The sequence below is a fragment of the Scyliorhinus torazame genome, chromosome 3 (assembly GCF_047496885.1).
Source record: "Scyliorhinus torazame isolate Kashiwa2021f chromosome 3, sScyTor2.1, whole genome shotgun sequence".
NCBI lineage: Eukaryota > Metazoa > Chordata > Chondrichthyes > Carcharhiniformes > Scyliorhinidae > Scyliorhinus > Scyliorhinus torazame.
The window spans coordinates 191,884,063-191,903,984 of record NC_092709.1 but is presented as its reverse complement, the minus strand read 5'-3'; the positions used below and the strand labels follow the sequence as shown (position 1 = coordinate 191,903,984).

The following is a 19,922-nucleotide window of genomic DNA, read 5'->3' as shown; positions in this document are numbered from 1 at the left end:
GGGGGGTTGGCAGGGGTAAAAGGCAACACTGTTAGGCAGGTATATGAATGCACGCCATCGGTTGCGTTTGTATTGCAGAGGTTAAGGTTAGGGCTGGATTCACTTGGGGATATGGGGGAGGGGGGATATGGGGGATATTGGGGAGGGGGGTTATGGGGGATATGGGAGAAGGGGATATGGGGGAGGGAGGATATGGGGGATATGGGGAGGGGGAATATGGGGATATGGGGAGGGGGGATATGGGGAGGGGGAATATGGGGAGGGGGGATATGGGGGATTTGTTGAGGGGGATATGGGGGAGGGGGATAAGGGGGATATGGGGCTGGGGATATGGGGGAGGGGGGATATGGGGAGGGGGATATGGGGGATATGGGGGAGGGGGATATGGGGATATGGGTAGGGGGATATGGGGAGGGGGGATATGGGGGATATGGGGGAGGGGGGATATGAGGGAGGGGGGATATGGGGGAGGGGGATATGGGGAGGGGGATATGGGGAGGGGGGATATGGGGGATATGGGGAGGGGAGATATGGGGAGGGGGATATGGGGGAGGGAGGATATGGGGGATATGAGGGAGGGGGGATATAGGGGAGGGGGGATATGGGGGATATAGGGGAGGGGGGATATGGGGGATATGGGGGAGGGGGGATATGGGGAGGGGGGATATGGGGAGGGGGGATATGGGGAGGGGGATATGGGGAGGGGAGATATGGGGAGGGGGGATATGTGGGATATGGGGGAAGGGGGATATGGGGAGGGGGGATATGGGGAGAGGGGATATGGGGATAGGGGAGGGGATATGGGGGAGGGGGGATATGGGGGAGGGGGATATGGGGAGGGGGGATATGGGGAGGGGGATATGGGGGAGGGGGGATATGGGGATATGGGGAGGGGGGATATGGGGGAGGGGGATATGTGGGAGGGGGATATGGGGAGGGGGGATATGGGGGATATGGGAAGAGGGATATGGGGGATATTGGGAGGTGGGGAAAGGGGGATATGGGGAGGGCGATATGGGGGAGGGGGGATATGGAGGATATGGGGAGGGGGATATGGGGATGTGGGGAGGGGGATATGGGGATATGGGGAGGGGGATATGGGGGATATGGGGGAGGGGGGATATGGGGGAGGGGGATATGGGGTTATGAGGGAGGGGGGATATGGGGGATATGGATATCGGGCAGGGAGGGGGGGGGGCTCACCCTGGCTGCCCTGACGAGGCCGTTCACCTTCTTGTGGCACTGGGTGCCTGTCCGTGATGATAGAGCCACAACGCTGACGGCTTCTGCCGCCTCCCTCCACAGACGCTGGCTGTGGCGTGGGGCGACTCTGCGGCCGGGTCCAGGATACAGGGCCTCCCTCTTCTGCTCCACTGCGTCCAGGAGCGCCTCGATGTCGCGGGACTGGAACCTCGGGGCTGCGCGGCGGGCGGTCATCCGGTCGGGTCTTCTGGTCGGGTGGGGGAGCTGCGCGTCTTTTGAGCCGTCACGCCGTGCGGCGTGCATGACGCTGCACGGCGTGAACCACGTGGGCCAGTGCGGATAGCGTCACGCCGCTTCTAGCCCATTCCGGGCTGGAGAATTAGCTATGTTTGGGGCGGTGCAATGCAGGTGGGATTCGCGCCGTTTTTGGCGCCGGTCGGCGGACATCGCGCCGATATCGGAGAATCCCGCCCCCATTTTGTGAAACTGCCCATTTCAAGAAATAGCCAGTCAGATTGCATATTTCTTGAAATGGGCAGCCTACCTGCGCAGCTCATGAAACAGGCAGTTTGACCACCCAGTTCATGAATTTGGCATTGGAAAATATGCGAAGGTGATGAGATGGAAAATTTAATTTTTTTTTAAATCATTCACAAATCTGCTTAATTCTGTTTACTGTCCTTTTTTGTTTCATTAGATCCAACCATTCGGATATAACTTATATTCATCAATGATTAGAATACAGCAAAAACAAATAAAGAAATAATTCACAGATTCATTGTGACATCTAAAAATTTCAAATTCATTGATACGTTCTGTTCCAAAGGTCAAATGCTATAATACCAACTGCACCACTAACCTCCGCGACTCCTCAGCTCACCACAGCCCATTTCTCATATGTGAACAATCTCTCACAATCAAGACTCTTACCTAATATTAATGCATTTCACCTTGCCCAGCACTGTTGCAAGCCTCACACTCACATCTCACAGCTTGAACACACTCCTGTGCAGGTGGGCTGCAACAGCAGAATGTGTGAGTTTGTTGAGACTATCACAATTCTCGTCAGCCACATCTGGAATCAGCACTTGTTTGTATCTCAAGCAGCCTCAGCTCAGAGTTGTTGCACTTTAGCCTGAGGTATAGATACTTGCCAGGCTTCAGGGTGGTGGACAGTTACCTGGACACTTTGATCCATGAGGCAAACACATCCCTGATTAGCTTACACAGTCGTAAAATCTGGTTTGTGGTCAGGGATAGGAGGGTGTGACGATGAGTCAAGCAGATAAGGAGACAGTGGGTATCATATTGGAGGAGCATCAGCCTTGAATGAACAGGTGACATCAGCAAAAATCAGAACAAAGTTAAGGTAAAAGGCACTGGCTTAAATCATCCGATCCAGCCAGCCACCAGAATTGTCACAGGCAGGATGAAGAATTTCATAGATTTCATAGAATTTACAGTGCAGAAGGAGGCCATTCAGCCCATCGAGTCTGCATCGGCCCTTGGAAAGAGCACCCTGCTTAAGGCCACACCTCCACCCTATTCCCGTAATCCAACCTAACCTTTTTAGACACTAAGGGACAATTTAGCATGGCCAATCCACCTAACCAGCACATCTTTGGACTGTGGGAAGAAGCCGGAGCACCCGGAGGAGACCCAGGCAGACATGGGGAGAACGTGCAGACTCTGTACAGACAGTGACCCAAGCCGGGAATCAAACTCATGTCCCTGGCGCTGTGAAGCAATAGCGTTAACCACTGTGCCTCCGTGATGGAGAAGCAAAAGGTCAGTTGACCTCGGGCGGGAATATCTGGAAAATCCCATCTACTATCTGAATGTGTGAAGCATTCACAAAAAAAGATGAATTAACAGCATGGATATAAAAGTGATTATGGAGAATGTTTGTAGCAGGACCAATGTTGGGAGCTAAATATTTCAAGATAGTTGACTTTCAGAAGAGAGCCAAAGAGAAAAAGAAGGTGAGCTGTGAGTTTCCATAATTAAGGAATGGAAATGGAAAAACATGGTATAAGGAAGGGATCTGTGAAAATCAAACTGAAGAATAAATTTGGATGAAGTTAGGAAACAAGAGACAGAAAAATCTGGTGGAAGTATTTCATACTCTCCCAAACAGTTGTTGTACTTTCAGACAACGTATTTGAAACAACATGGGCAGGGTTCTCCGACTCCCCCCGTCAGACCGGAGAACCGCTGGGGGCGGCGTGAATCCCGCCCTGCCGGCTCGGCGCCGGCTGCCGGATTCTCCGGTGCCGGTTTTTCGGCAGGGGCGGGAATCGCACCGCACCAGTCAGGGGCAGTTGGCAGCGCCCCCCCCCCCACCAGCGATTGTCCGGCCCGCGATGGGCCGAGTGGCCGCCCGTTTTCGGTGGGTCCTGCTGGCGTAAAATACACCAGGTCCGGTACCTGGCTCTGCGGGCAGCCTACAGAGTCCTCGGGGGGGGGGCGCGGGGGGATCTGGCACCAGGGGGCCCCCCATGGAGGCCTGGCCCGCGATCGGGGCCCACCAATCCGCGGGCAGGCCTGTGCCGCGGGGGCACTCTTTCCCTCCGCGCCGGCCGGTGTAACGGTCCGCGATGGCCGGCGCAGAGAGGGACCCCCCTGCGCATGCGCTGGGATGATACCAGCACACACTGGCGCTCCCTGCATTCGCCAACTCGCGCCGGCCAGCGGATGCCCTTCGGCGCTGGCTATCGCGGCGCCCACCCCGCCGCCGCCGGCCTAGCCCCTGAAGGTGCGGAGGATTCCGCACCTTCCAGGTGGCCCGACGCCAGAGTGGTTCACACCACTCCTCGGAGCCGGTACAGCCCGCCCCGCCGGTTAGGGGAGAATCCTGCCCCATGTAACAACTGTTTTACATTATATTCAGCCACAAGAACCTCATGGTCTGGCATATCCCTCAGTCTGCCATTACCATCAAGCCAAGGAGCCAACCTTAGTTCAATAAGCAGCGTGGGAAAGCATGCAGGATGCAAGAAAAAGCTAATTCCACAAATATAGCTGTAAGAAAGAATATTATAGAATCATTAGAAATAATACTGGTTGAAGAAATATTTCAGCTGTGGTTTCTTAGTAATAAGTTTCTTTCTCTTTGTCTCTCCCAATTTCAAGGAACTCCTCAACCCTACTGAAGATAACACACAGCACAATCTCTTGTCCATTGTTCATCGGGAAGTCATTTTCTCAGTCACATAGCTTCTTCAGGCACAGGCTTTCATCTAGACATTCCTGGGCTTGGAGCCTTATGCCCATTTATCTAAATAAACAAACAAGATATTCTCACAAGAGATAAGCAAGGAGGTGACATGCTGGTCAAGAGGAGGCTGCAAAAGGAGGTGTCTGGCTTAGCGAGCTGTCCCCTGGTATTTGGACAACTGAATGGGATTCTGTAATTGAATGAGTGATTGACATGAGACACCCACATGCTCCTAAAAATATAGACAGGCATTCAAGAAGGATAAAGCATAGTTGAAGGGAGGAGGTTCTTTGGGGTTGTTGACTTGCCATCGTGATCAACCAAAGGGCTCTTAAGAGATGGTTATACAAAGAAGCAGAGACAAGGCCATTCTGCCTGTCCAATCCAGGACTATTAAACATTTCCACCATGGGCTGTGTGTCTAATCTGATTATGTGTTGTATTTTACCTGTTCCTCTCAGTAAACCACTTTAAACTAAACCACTTGTGACTCCTCAACTCATGTGGTCACTCTTGTCACCCAGTCAAATCTTACAAGGAACAGCACCAGGCATACAGATGAAATCAAAACTGTTCATGTCCCACCACATCCAATAGTGAATGGTGGTGGACAATTAATTGAAGAAGGCCACCTTTGCTCACAGGGAAAGAGCCCGAGGGTGCAGGGCTTTACACCCTAGTGCCCGGTGGAGGGTGGGGTACCCTCGGCTGGGTTGGTTGCCATGGGGGATGAGGGTGATGCGCTGGGGAGGCAACAGCTCATGGCACCACCACGCCACCTTCTGGATCATGTGTACTCATTCCGGGGGCAAACCCTGTCCCTGCCTGTCTGCCGGAGTGACTAACCATAACCCCCATCAACTGCCGAGGCCTCTGGCTGTGGAAGCTGAAGGCTATCACTAATAGGGAATTGGTAATTGTAGTTAATTGAGCACTTCACAGATGCCAAGTGGATACCCCTGGGTGGGAGGGCCATGTCGCATGACATTGCCTATCATCCCAATCACACCTTGATGCCAGGACACTGTGTTTGAACATTGTGGAAGGCAACATCACACATGAAGCAGCCAACATAGAAACACCTAGGGGATGGGACACAGCTCCACGGCCGAAGGGTGTGTGAGCGCCACATGGTATGGGGGGTGGGGATGTCTGAAGATGGGCAAAGGGTCCGGTGTTCAGCCCGCAATGAGGAAGAAAGTGACAGAGGCATCATAATGGTTGTGCGAAAAGGTGTTTAATGTGCTGTAAAATACCCAACTCTCAATGGTGCTGCACCCCCCCCCCCCACCCTGCAAACCCCCCTACCCCGGTGCCCTCGTGATCCTCAACGTGCCGGGTCCTCTTAGCTCCACCACCACGTCTTGGTGTTTCCCCAGGATGCACATCTGAGGTGGAGGCAGCCAGCTGTTTACATCATCCCGTGGCCCTTGATGCCTCTGGTGGGCATTCTCTGGGGGATCTCTGGCTGGAGGGCCCTGGCTCACTTGTTGGCGGTACATGCACAGCTGTGCCACCCTGTCCCGTGTGCTGACCATGAGACGCAGCCACATCTGATGTGTAGAACTCGGGCGGGCTGGTGGCCACCGTCGGAATCCATGGGACAGGTGCAGGTTGTTACTCAGCGCCCTCTCCTCCTAATCAGTGCCCATAGGGTCCGGGGGTTCACCTTGGGACGGAGGGGCAGCTGGTTCGAACCCCGGCTGCCCCTGCACTATCTGGCTCTGCCAGCCCTGGTGGTTCCCCATTGTTCGCATCATTGTGTCGACACACTCATGGATGCTCCTCAGTGACTGGGGCATGCTCTGCAGTGCCTCAACCATGCCCACCTGTGACTGGGACAAGCTCTGCAGAACCTCGGTCATTCCCATCTGAGAGCGGAACATGACCCGCAGAACCTCATCAAGGTCGGTCTGGTACTGAGTGACATCCCCCAGCAAGGCGGACATTCTGCTGAGACCCTCAGCCATGGCTGTCACCGGCCACATGATGGCTTCACTCATGGAAAAGCTGGAGTGACGCTGACATCTCCCGCTGAATGCCCCGGCCACTCCCTATCATTTCCATCAGCTCCGAGTACGTCTGTACCACGTACTCAGCATCAGGCTGGGACCCAGCTGGGTCCTGGGATCCAGCAGCCCTCCGACTGCTGTCTCGCCTGGGGATTCCTGCCTCCACCTGATGTGCATCATCAGCTGTGTGGTGCTCACCAGATTGTGCCCCAGAAGCCTGTCCACTAATATGTCCCACCGAGGTGCGTGTGTCTGCACTGGTGGAGGGTGGGGAAGACAGTTGTGTCGCGCCTATAACAGTTGCATCCTCGGAGCACCACTCTGAGGTACTCTCCCTGGAATCAGGAAAGGGGGCCGCCCGGGATGGGCCGGCGTGCCGGCTGGAGGACCTGCGGGAGAATGGACATGTGGGGCGAAATTCTCCTGAAACGGCGCGATGTCCGCCGACTGGCGCCCAAAACGGCGCCAATCAGACGGGCATTGCGCCGCCCCAAAGGTGCGGAATGCTCCGCATCTTTGGGGGCCGAGCCCCAACATTGAGGGGCTAGGCCGACGCCGGAGGAATTTCCGCCCCGCCAGCTGGCTTAAACGGCCTTTGGTGCCCCGCCAGCTGGCGCGGAAATGACATCCCCGGGCGGCGCATGGGCGGGAGCGTCAGCGGCCGCTGACAGTTTCCCACGCATGCGCAGTGGAGGGAGTCTCGTCCGCCTCCGCCATGGTGGAGACCATGGCGGAGGCGGAAGGGAAAGAGTGCACCCACGGCACAGGCCCGCCCGCGGATCGGTGGGCCCCGATCGCGGGCCAGGCCACCGTGGGGGCACCCCCCCAGGACCCCGGAGCCCGCCCACGCCGCCTTGTCCCACCGTTCAAAAGGTGGTTTAATCCACGCCGGCGGGACAGGCAATTTATCGGCGGGACTTCGGCCCATCCGGGCCGGAGAATCGAGCGGGGGGGCCCACCAACCGGCGCGGCGCGATTCCCGCCCCCGCCGAATCTCGGGTGCCGGAGACTTCGGCAACCGGCGGGGGCGGGATTCACGCCAGTCCCCGGCGATTCTCCGACCCGGCGGGGGGTCGAAGAATGACGTCCGTGGTCAGTGAGAGGGATGGGTCCGTCAGTAAGGCAATAACAACTCACGTTTGACAGGTTCTCCGGGTGGAGTCTGGTCATTCCTCACCTCTGTGGCGTCCCCAGCCTCCGAACGGGTGACTGAGCTGTCCTCAGCCATCCCAGTCACCTCCATGGCACTCTCCTCGAAGGTGAAGACCCCACTGCCAGTCTGGGCCTTCTCCCAATGGGTATGGGAGAGCTTTTCCTGACAAGGTACAGAGAGGGCTTCACGTGTAGTTCAGAGTGGTGGGAGAAGGTGTGTGAAGAAGAGGTCGGGGGGGGGGGGGGGCGTGGGGATTGAAGGGGGAGGGGATGGCGGAAGGGCTGGGGGTCGCATCGGGAGTTGGTGGGTGGATGCTCCCTTGGCGGCGGCGGGGGGGGGGCGTTGGTGTCTACTCACTCGTGCTGCCCGGTGTAGGTTGTTAACCTTTTTTCCGGCACTGGAGGCCAGTCCCTCCTGGTCACACTCCCCGAGCTGACCGCTGCCGCCACCTCATCCCAGGCAGCATTGGCTGCCTTGTTGGCTGTCACCTGTGGACCCTCGGGGGAACAGGACAACCCTCCTGATCTCTACGCCGTCTAGCAGCCTCCCCAGCGCCATTATTGCGAGCTGGCTGGGTTTGGCTGAGCAAGTGCAGCTTAAGTGCTGCTCAACCTTGTTAGCCGTGGGCTGGCGAGCGCCATCCCGGCGAATCGGCTGACGAGCCTTCATTTGCGATGAGAAGCCCATGGGGCCTCGTTAAGTCAACCAATTAACGTTGAATTGCATTGCCGGCCTCGCTGTGCCAAGCGCCAGGAAACGCGCAGCAATTCCCGCTCGCTACCACACTTAGACATTTTTCCGGAGAATTGAGCTCCTAATTAGGCCAATTATTGATATGTCAATCGACTCTCAATAGTAAGTGTGGTTGGTAGTGCGTTCAAGCAGCAATTACCCTGCAATGACCAATGTTCAGTTTGGGTTCCACCCCAGCCATTCAGCTCCAGACCCCATTCCTTTGTTATGATCCTTGGCCAGATCCCACGGTTTGTTTAAAGTAAATAAAATTTGAGATTCAAGACACTTACTTAAATGAATCAAGCCACAAGATTCAATTAGTTTTGAACAAACAAAAATAAGCTTTACAAGATCAGAAAGATAAAACAATTTACTTTATCTATCTTCTACTCTTAACATTCAGGGTAGGTATGAGGTACATGTGAATTAACAGGCATTCGTAAGCAAACATCACCACACTGCATTATATGGCCAAAACCGGTGCCTCTGGGTTTCTCAACAACCCACCCAGACGTCAGTAACACTGTGAGTCAACTAATCTCATGGGAACTTCACCTTTCTCATGAGAGTTTCCAATTTGCACCTTCAAAGACTTTGCCCTGGAATTCTCTGCAGATGTCACTCCAACTCAGATGGCTTCAATGACAGCCCACAACACAGGGTTTCAATCTCGTCTGCTGAGATGCTGTTCGCCTAGATTCCCGAGTCCACTCTCCAGCACCAACTCAGAAGCACAATTTCATCTCTTCAGCTGAGCCAAGCAAAGCACCACTGCTTCAAAGATGTACCTTTGAACCAATGGCCCGCAGCATGGAGCCACCAACCTTCGGCTGCCTTCTTCCATCTTCAGGGCTTCTTTTGAGCCTTTTTTGTTGTATCTCTGAGTTTGCCATAAAGAGAAAAGGGTGCTACACACTTGGATTCTTACAAACACAATGAGAGGTTTTATTAGGAGATGCTGTTCATACAATCCAAGATGAATTACTGAAGCCTGCGCAAACACTCTCTGCTGACGTCCCCATAAATCACATGACGCTTCACCAGAGGATTTTTCTCTGATACATAAAGCCCCTCCCCCTTTGCTTCTTTAGTACAGCGACAGCTACTAAAGTTTATTTACAACAGACCCATTTATGCATTATCCTTATACACATATATACAACTTAATAAAACAGTCTCTCAGGTGGACGTCTATTCCTTTTAGGTTATATTCAATATCTCGAACCTGGGTATTTGAGACCTTGGAAGTGTCCTTTTTTCCTTCATTAAGTGGTACTTCCTTGGACATTACTCCAGTGTCCATCTCTATAGGTATTGGAAAGTTCTCCGAAACAAAATCTGAACTTGTCTCAGTGTTTGATCTCTGTTCAAAAGTATCGCTCTCTAGATTTTCCAATGGAAATACTTCTTGAGAGTTTTCAACAATCTCATTTTGTGAGGCTAGTAGTTGGTCAGTATGATGTCGCCAATCTCTTTCATCATCCATCTGTATGATGTATGATATTGGACCTGTCTTTGTAGGATCACAGCAGGTATCCAGTTCTCATTGGTGGCGTAGATTCTGGCAAGGACTCATTCTCCTTGAGTGAATATTCGCTTTTTAAGAGTTTTGTTCCCTCCTAGCAATCTGTGCTTGGTGTTGTCATTTGACAATCACTGAAATATCAGTTGATATCAAAAGATCAAACTGTGTTCTCTGTGTCTTTTGAAAAGCAGCATTGCCGGTGAACTCTGTTGTTGTGTGTGCGGTGTTCTGGAAAGACATTAAGAATTAATTTACTTTTCTTGCCAATGTACCTTGATCCTCCGATGCCTTGATGGAATGTTTTAGTGACAGTACAACACATTCAGCCAATCCATTTATTGCAGCATGGTATGGTGCTGACATTATGTGCTGTATACCATTTCCCCTGAAGTAGTTTTCAAAATCTTTAGAAGTGAACTAAGTGCCATTGTCACTTACAACCTGCTCCGGTTTACCAAATCTTGTGAATATTTGAGCAGCTTCTCAATAGTTTGCTTTGTCATGGATTTCATAATCACTACTTCCGGCCATTTAAAGTGTACATTCACAATCACTGGGAACATTCTCCACTGGACCAATATGTCTATTCTCTGCAATGGCTGTATCGGTCATTCCCAGAGATGTAATGGTTGCAGTGATGGAGTGATTCTTAGTTCTGCACTGGGCTGACATTGCCCCACTTTCTGTTTGATTTGAGCATCTAAATCTGGCCACCAAAAATAACCGCATGCCAGTTCCGTCATCCTAAACACACCAGAATGTCCCTCACGCAGTAGGTCAAGGACTTTACGGGGCAAGAATGGAGAAATAATCACTGGGATTCCAAATAATAAAACTGCATTCTGGACTGTCAACTCAAGCCTTTGTGTGACATAGAACTTACGGTCTGGATTTTCGCGATAAACATCTGACATGGTTGCTTTTTGGACCATATCCATCACCTTCCCCATTACTGGATCAGGTCTTGTATACCTGTGTATTTGAGATGAAGTCACAGGTCCATTATCCATGAGTGAGAAATACAGAATGTTAGCTAAATGTTCTTCAGGTTCTTGCATGACAAAGCATCAGCATTTTCATGTTGCTCCAATTTATGATAATAGACATCGTACATGTGATAATATCAAGGACCATCTTTGTAGCCTACTAGCTGCTAAAGAAAGAATGCCTTTATACAGCCCAAAGATTGTCATCAAGGGTCGATGGTCTGTCAAAAGAGTAAAATGATATCCAGAAAGGTAGTGGTGAAACCTTCTTACCCCCAAAATGATGCACAAAGCCTATTTTTCTTGCTGAGCATAATTCATTTCTGTGCTAGTAAAAGTTTGTGAAGCAAATGCTATCAATCGTTCCTCTCCTGAAAGAATTATGTACAAGACAACTGCATCGCTTGCAATTTGCAATTTGAGTTTGGGATTGTAGTGAATCAATAGCTCTGACTTCTTTAAGGTATCTTTTACCTTGGGCAGCACGTTGGCGTAGTGGTTAGCACCGCTGCCTCACAACACAGAGATCCCAGGTTCAATCCCGGCTCTGGGTCACTGTCCGTGTGGAGTTTGCACATTCTCCCCATGTTCGCGTCGGTTTCACCCCCACAACCCGAAGATGTGGGGTAGGTGGATTGGCCACGCCAAATTGCCCCTTAATTGGAAAAAATGAATTGGGTACTCTAAATTTATTTCACAAAAGGTACTTTTACCTCGTCATATGGACTTTCACATTCTTTTGGCCAGTGCTATACCTGTTTGGCACATGACAAAATGTGTACAGGCTTTAACTATGTTGACAAACTCGGCACAAATTTACCATAATAACTGATCAAACCTAAAAATAGACTCAGTTATATCACACTTTGAGGATGTGGTGCTGCTAAGATTTCTATCATTTTTTTGGTGCCTTGTGCAAGCCACTTTTATCAATGCTGTGACCCAAATAGTTTATGGATGTCTTGAAAAAATCCCACTTTCCTTTAGAACTTTGAGATTATGGTTTTGCAGACATTTCAGAGTAGCTTCCAAGTTCTTCAACTGTTATTGTTCACTCAAACTGGTAGTGAGAATGTCATCTAGATAGCATTTAGCCCACTCAGAATTTGATTCATGGTTCTGTGATCAAGAACAGGAGCAGATGTTATTCCAAAAGCAAATCTTCTGTAACAAAACAGATCCCTTTGTGCATCACGATAGTGAGTTATGGCTATGATTTTGCAAGCACATTAATTTGTAAATACGCCTGTGATTGATCAATGCTACTGAATTTCTGACCTCCAGAAAGTGCAGCAAACAAATCTTCAATCAGCAGCAGTGGATAGTGATCTGTGCACACTACCAAGTTAATAGTCGTTTTGAAATCTTCACATATTCTCACTGAGCTATCGTGTTTCAATACAGGAACTATTGGTGGTGCCCAATCACTTGTAACAACTAGTTCACTGACTCCTGTTTGGATTAGCCTTTCTAGTTCTTTGACTTTAGGCCGTGATGATGTATGGTACGATTCAAGCTTTGAGACATTTTGGTGTGCCGTTTGGCTTGATTTTTAGTTTAAGTTCAAATCTAGCAATTGATCCCAGTGAATCTTCAAACACGTTCTCATTCTTCTCCAGAAGTTGTTGCAGGTCATTCTTTGAATCCACAATTGATTCACTGCTCCCCAGTTGAGTTTAATTTTTGCCAATCATGCTCGACCAAATGTAGCAAGAAAATTTCCACGGATGCTGCCGCAACATGGCGAGAAACCAATAATCATCAGTGAAGGCCAATATCCATCCCATTAATGGGAAGGACCCTGTATCCAAGAGCCTCCCATCATCTAACCGGCTATCCAGCGAGCGGTCATGCGGGCTCCAATTAGTACTGGTCCACACAAATGTGGACCAGGCGTCACGGTCTCCTGGGCCATCGGAGGTTCATGGGTGGTCGGGGATAAAGCAAGGTGGTCCCCTGGAATATGAGCACCCTGGCACTACCAGGCTGAAAATTTGGCACAACCACCCAGACCCTGCCAAAGTGCCTGTGTGGCACCGAAAAGCCAGTAGGGGCACTCCCAGGGTGCCAGAGTGGCAGTACCAGGGTGTCTGGGTTCCAGGTTCCATTCTGTGACCTGACTTGTCCAGTGATAACATCAACTGGGATCAGAATACAGGATTTTAGTCCTTTGATCCAGGACCTCAGGAGTGCAGGAAAGGTGAGTGACTTAACACTTTCAGCTGTCACTTCCACATTCTGACTTTCCCAGCATTCTGTCTTGCACAACACCCTCCAGACCAACACACTTTGCAGCTCCATTTATTCCTCTTTTTTAGGCACCTCCTCACATTGCCATTTAAATAGCCAACATTGACATTCATTCCATCTTTGTGCTAACTTGCACCTCAGTGCAAGTGGAAGAAGTATTGAACAATTCCAATGAGAAGCAGAGATCTCCAGGAGCAGGCTTGGGGGTGGTTGGTGGGGTTATCCAATGCTAATGGTCACTGATGGTTACTGGCAACATGTGCCCAGTTGGCCCACTAAGTCTGTTCCAACAGCCTACAGATATCAGTAGGAAATTGCCTGAGAGAGGCAACTTGCTGTGGCACTATGCATTTTTACATGCATGTTGTACTCTGGAGCTGTGGATCGTGATTGTAGGTGCTCCAACTGATTGATGTCATGATTTGTCTGCTCTGCATATTTCTGGTGGACACTACATGAGGATACTAACATCTTCACCAATATGGCATATGGCACACCTCATTGCAGAGTCTGCACGTGTGCGGTGGGCACCATTTTGCTGCCCTGAGAGTACCCAAATGCTACTGAGCCCCAATTCCATCCCCTAAATGCCGTACATATAGTGCTCATTGTCTTTAAAGGTTTTCCATCATGCCTGTTTATAAGATATAACCTTGGTGGATGCAATTCTCTGACCCATGCACTATGACTAGGGCCTCACACCCAGTGGACTGGGGGCACCCTCCAAACCCACCCTCTTAGAGGCTGTTTAGCACAGGGAGGGGCTGTTTAGCACAGGGCTAAATCGCTGGCTTTGAAAGCAGACCAAGGCAGGCCAGCAGCATGGTTCAATTCCCGTAACAGCCTCCCCGAACAGGCGCGGAATGTGGCGACTAGGGGCTTTTCACAGTAACTTCATTTGAAGCCTACTTGTGATAATAAGCGATTTTCATTTCATTTCAATAATTAGAATGTGGAAACCAAGAATATATTAAATAACTTATATTGGGGAAAACTGTTGGTGATACAGGGATCATTTAGGAAGTCTAGGATCAGTAGCCTCATTGATATTTTGTGTGCACACAGCTGCTGGAATCAATCAGCCTCAGATGTTTTTCAAGCAAATTAAATTCCATGTAGACTACATTTAACATAATGCATTTAAGGAGGCTTGCTCTTTATCTTGCAACTGGATTCTTCAATGGCACCTTGCCAATTAAATCCCACAGCATTATTTAATATGACAGAATTTAATATTTATAGTGAACAATCTGGAACTATGTACAAATTGTACATTGTACTTAGTTCCAGTTCTTGGGCCTGAAAATTCAATGGAACTGTTTTCGCCATTGAATTGAAACACATTGGGACATTATTCTGTTTTGACTTCGGGGTTAATGGTCCTGCTTGAAATTAAAAGATCATTAAAAAATTTAAACATGATAAGGATAGTATGCTTTCTAAGTACACCCTGCCAAGCCTCTGATACATTGGGTGGATTTTATCAGTAGCACACCATTTCCGACAGCAGAATAGGGAGTGTGCGCTACATTCGCCCCCTTGCTTTTTCTCACTTCCCACGCAAATAATCACAATTAAAATTTAAACTGCCGGTGGCATGCAAGCAAAATACATGCGATCCTGCGGTGGCGATACTTTTCAGCAGTGAAACTTGCTGACAGATGACAATGCAACAACTACACATGGGCTACGAATGAGCCTCCTGGTCAAACTGGGAGACTATCATAACCAAAGCTTTCCTGGCCCACTCTATTGCCATCAGCATAATAATATTAATCTTTGTTAGTGCCACAACTAGTTTGCATTAACACTGCAATGAAGTTACTGGGAAAAGCCCTAGTCACCACACTCCGGCGCCTGTTCTGGTACACTGAGTGAGAATTCAGAATGTCCAATTCAGCTAACCCGCACATCTTTCGGGACTTGTGGGAGGAAACCGGAGCACCCGGAGGAAACCCACGCAGACACGGGGAGAACGTGCAGATTCCGCACAGACAGTGCCCCAAGCCAAGATTCGAACCCGAGTCCCTGGAGCTGTGAGGCAGCAGTGCTTTGAGTGCGCAAAGGGTGTTTTTTTAAATTAAAGCTGAGACTAACTCCGTCAGAGATTTAAGTGTATTGGCATGTCACATGGTTTGTATACATTGATAGTTACTGCCGAGTTAGGAACATTTCCTCTATTGTCAAGAAACAACGTTCCTGTGGTGTTGGGTGTTCTAACACACAGAAGAGCCAACACAGTTGCATATGGTACAACACTTGTTTATTTAAACTCACTATTTACAACTTGGTCTTTGCACTCTGCACGTGGGGGGCTCCCTGCTTGTGGTGTTTCAACAGCTCTTTCATGCTTCCTTCTCCCCAGACCTACTGACCTCCAGGTGTCGTGCTCGTGCTTTTTATGTGGTTGGTGTTCTTGTCTGTGATTGGTTGTGGTGTTGTGTACTCTGATTTGCCTGTTAGTGTGTCCATCATGATGTGTGTGTTTGAATATCATGACATCCCCCCTTTTTACAAAGATATGTGCCTACGTGGTAATAAATATGATCGTGACGTGAGTGCATCTAAGAGTGTGTGTGTGTCGTGTGCAGCATGTGTCTATGACGGAACTATGTACATGGGGCGATGTCGAGTGCGTCACATGAATCCAGTTGTACCATAACATAACAGAAATGCGAACGAGAGAAGAAGAAAAAAAATTTTGAACAGTTGTCCAGTCAGACGACATCTGGAACGATAAACAACAACAGGTTATCATGTAAAATTGTCCAACTTATTAAACATATGAACTGTATTATAAGTCCATTCTAATGGGTTTGCGACGAATTCGGGTTGACCGCCTTAAGGGTGGATCAAGAACCACCGGCTGCTGTGCAGGCATGGCCATGGGTGGCGATGGAAAGGGCGTGATGTGCGGCAGCTCCACAAAGTCATCCTCGGAAGCCTGTTGAGGATCTGGCGTGTTGTGTGGCTGTGAACGTGGAAGTCGGCGAAGGGCGCGCCGATTGCGGCGACGCACGGAACCATCCGGCATGCGAACCAGGAACGAGCGGGGAGCCACTTGTCGGAGGACTTCGGCCGGTGCTGACCAGCCACCATACGGTTGATGGACGCGTACTTTGTCTCCGGAGGACAGGGGGGGCAGGTCCGTCGCTCGTGTGTCGTACCGACCTTTCTGGCGATCACGCTGCAGTTGCATGTCCCGAAGAACCGCCTCATGGTCTGTTGTCGGTGCCAGGACGGAAGGTACCGTCGTCCTGAGGGAGCGACCCATTAGTAGCTGCGCTGGCGAGAGGCCCGTGGATAACGGGGCCGATCGATAGGCCAGCAAGGCAAGGTTAAAGTCCGATCCGGCATCAGCCGCCTTGCACAGGAGCCGCTTTGCGATGTGGACACCCTTTTCAGCCTTCCCGTTCGATTGTGGATGCAGAGGGCTGGATGTCACATGAGTGAAACCATATGCTGCGGCAAAGGACGACCATTCACGGCTGGCAAAACAAGGTCCATTGTCTGACATGACAGTCCTTGGAATGCCATGGCGAGCAAACGTTTCCTTGCAGGCCCCAATGACTGCGGACGACGTCAGATCATGGAGAGGCATGACTTCCGGGTAGTTTGAGAAGTAGTCTATAATAACAATGTAATCTCTGCCGAGCGCGTGAAATAGGTCAACACCCACCTTCGCCCAGGGGGACGTCACCATCTCGTGTGGTAGAAGTGTTTCCGGAGGTTGCGCCGGCTGAAACCTCTGACAGGTTGTGCAGTTGAGCACCATGTTGGCTATGTCTTCATTAATACCCGGCCAATATACCGCCGCCCGGGCCCTTCGTCTGCATTTTTCGACACCCAAGTGGCCTTCGTGTAGTTGACGAAGAATCATCTGGCGCACACTGTGTGGAATGACGATCCTATGCGATTTCATAAGGACCCCGTCTATATTGGTGAGATCATCTCGCACATTGTAAAACTGGGGGCACTGCCCTTTTAGCCACCCTTCCGTCATGTGGCGCATCACTCGCTGCAGCAGAGGGTCAGTCGCCGTCTCTGCGCGTATGTGGGCCAGACAAGGATCATCAGCTGGCATATTTGCTGCTGTCAGAGTCACGTGTGCCTCAATTTGACGCACGAACCCCTCCGCATCTGGTGGTGTGCTCACTGCTCGGGAAAGAGTGTCCGCCACTATGAGTTCCTTCCCCGGAGTGTAGATCAGTTCAAAATCGTACCTCCTGAGTTTGAGTAAGATGCGCTGGAGGCGAGGAGTCATGTCGTTCAGGTCTTTGTTAATGATGTTGACCAGGGGGCGGTGGTCAGTTTCGACCGTGAATCGTGGCAGGCCATACACATAGTCGTGGAACTTGTCCAGTCCAGTTAACAAGCCCAGGCATTCTTTTTCGATTTGCGCGTAGCGCTGTTCGGTAGGGGTCATGGCTCGTGAGGCATACGCAACCGGGGCCCATGATGACGTGCTGTCTTTTTGCAGGAGTACCGCTCCAATACCAGATTGGCTGGCGTCTGTTGAGATCTTTGTAGGGCGAGTCGCGTCAAAGAAGGCCAGCACTGGTGCCGTGACCAGTTTGTGCTTGAGCTCCTCCCATTCCTGCTGATGCGACTGGTGCCAGTTGAATTCCGTCGATTTTTTTACGAGATGGCGCATGTTTGTTGTATGAGAAGCCAGGTTGGGAATGAACTTCCCAAGGAAGTTGACCATGCCCAGGAATCTTAAGACAGCCTTCTTGTCAGCCGGTCGTGGCATGGCTGTGATGGCGCTAACCTTGTCTGCATCGGGACGGACCCCGGACCTTGAGATGTGGTCCCCGAGGAATTTCAGCTCCGTCTGGCCGAAAGCACACTTCGCACGGTTGAGACGCAGGCCATTTTGCCGTATGCGGGTGAAGACACGTCGAAGACGATGCATGTGTTCCTGCGGAGTGGTGGACCAAATGATGATATCGTCCACATATACACGTACCCCTTCGATGCCTTCCATCATCTGCTCCATAATGCGGTGGAATACTTCAGATGCCGAAATGATGCCGAATGGCATCCGGTTGTAGCAGAATCTGCCAAAAGGGGTGTTGAATGTGCATAGTCTTCGGCTGGCCGGGTCCAGTTGGATCTGCCAGAATCCTTTGGACGCATCCAATTTAGTGAATATGTTGGCTCGCGCCATCTCGCTGGTGAGGTCTTCTCGTTTTGGGATGGGATAGTGTTCCCGCATGATGTTGTTGTTCAGATCTTTTGGATCTATACATATACGGAGCTCGCCAGAGGGCTTCTTTACACAGACCATGGAGCTGACCCATGGCGTGGGCTCCGTGACCTTGGATAGGACCCCTTGGTCCTGAAGAATCTGCAGTTGTGCCTTGAGGCGGTCTTTGAGAGGCGCAGGAACCCTGCGAGGTGCGTGAACGACAGGGATGGCGTCCGGTCTGAGTCGAATCTTGTACGTGTGTGGCAATGTCCCCATGCCTTCAAAAACCTCCTGGTTGTGAGCGAGGAGGGAATGGAGATTCGCGTGGAACTCAGCATCCGGGAAGTCGGATATCTCATCTGGAGAGAGAGACATGATGCGCTGTACCAGGTGAAGGACCTTACACGCTTGTGCGCCCAGTAACGAGTCCTTTGATGAGCCCACAACTTCGAAGGGGAGTGTGGCCGTGTACCCCTTGTGAGTCACCTGTAGCTGGCAAGATCCTACGGACGGGATAACGTTCCCGTTATAGTCAACCATCTTAAGCCGGGATGGTGTGATGAGTGGTTTGACCTTCATGGCCTGGACTGCAGAGTAAGCAATCAGGTTGGCGGATGCGCCGGTGTCCAGACGGAAGGCGACGCGCGATCGGTTGACCGTCAGGGTGGCACACCACTCATCGTCTGGATTGATGGCATTGACCTTGTTGACATCAATGACGGCAACTCTGAAGTCATCCTGGTCATCTGCATCACTTAACTGGAAGTCTTGATGCGTGGGCTGGACGGTCCTGACTCGTGTGCGAGGTTGTCGAGGATGCGCCGGATCCATGGGTTGAGCCGCACGACAGCGGGCTGCGTAGTGGCCTATCATGGCACATCTGTTGCACTGTTGGTATTTTGCAGGACATTGCCCTTTTAAGTGTAGACCTCCACACTTGCTGCACGTCATGACGTCACGGCGTTCGTTGCGCCACTGCGCATGCGCAGTGCGATCTTGCGGTGGGCGCGCCTGCGCAGTGCGTCCCTCGTTGTGGCCGTTATTCTTGGCGCGCACCTGCGCGGGAGACCGCGAAAAGCGCGGGAAGCGGCCGCTGTCGTCCGGGCCGTGGGGCGGGAAGAAATCGACGGCCTGGATGCGTTCAACGTCGTGGGCGGCCTGGCTTGCCGATTCGACGGCTGGGGACCCCCTCCGTGCCAACTCGGACGCCTGGAATCGGGCAAAACGGCAGGTCGCATTTTCATGGAGGACACAGGCTTCCACAGCAGACGCTAAGGTGAGGCTCTTTATTTTAAGAAGCTGCTGGCGTAGGCCACTGGAGGCAACGCCAAAAACAATCTGGTCCCTGATCATGGACTCTGTGGTGGTGCCGTAACCGCAGGACTGCGCTAGAATCCGGAGGTGCGTCAAAAAGGGTTGAAAAAGCTCCTCCTTACCTTGCAGGCGTTGCTGAAAGATGTATCTTTCGAAAGTTTCGTTTACTTCAGTTTGAAAGTGCTGGTCCATTTTGAGGATGACCGTGTCATATTTGGCCTGGTTTTCGCCTTCCTCGAACACCAGTGAATTAAAGACATCATTTGGGTGGGGGCCTGCGTAGAAGAGGAGCATTGCAATCTTCGAATCATCCGAGACATTCTGTTTTTCGGTGGC

General features: G+C 51.0%; 1 protein-coding gene across 1 annotated transcript in view; it reads right to left on the bottom strand.

Annotated features, from left to right (window-relative positions):
* The window catches only part of grxcr1a (glutaredoxin and cysteine rich domain containing 1 a), a 296,531-nt gene extending 286,725 nt beyond the window's left edge, over window positions 1-9,806 (bottom strand). The window contains exon 1 of the mRNA XM_072497849.1: window positions 9,481-9,806. Within this exon, the coding sequence (XP_072353950.1) occupies window positions 9,481-9,806 (326 nt within the window). The remainder of the gene's footprint in view (window positions 1-9,480) is intronic.
* Window positions 9,807-19,922: the final 10,116 nt, after the last annotated feature.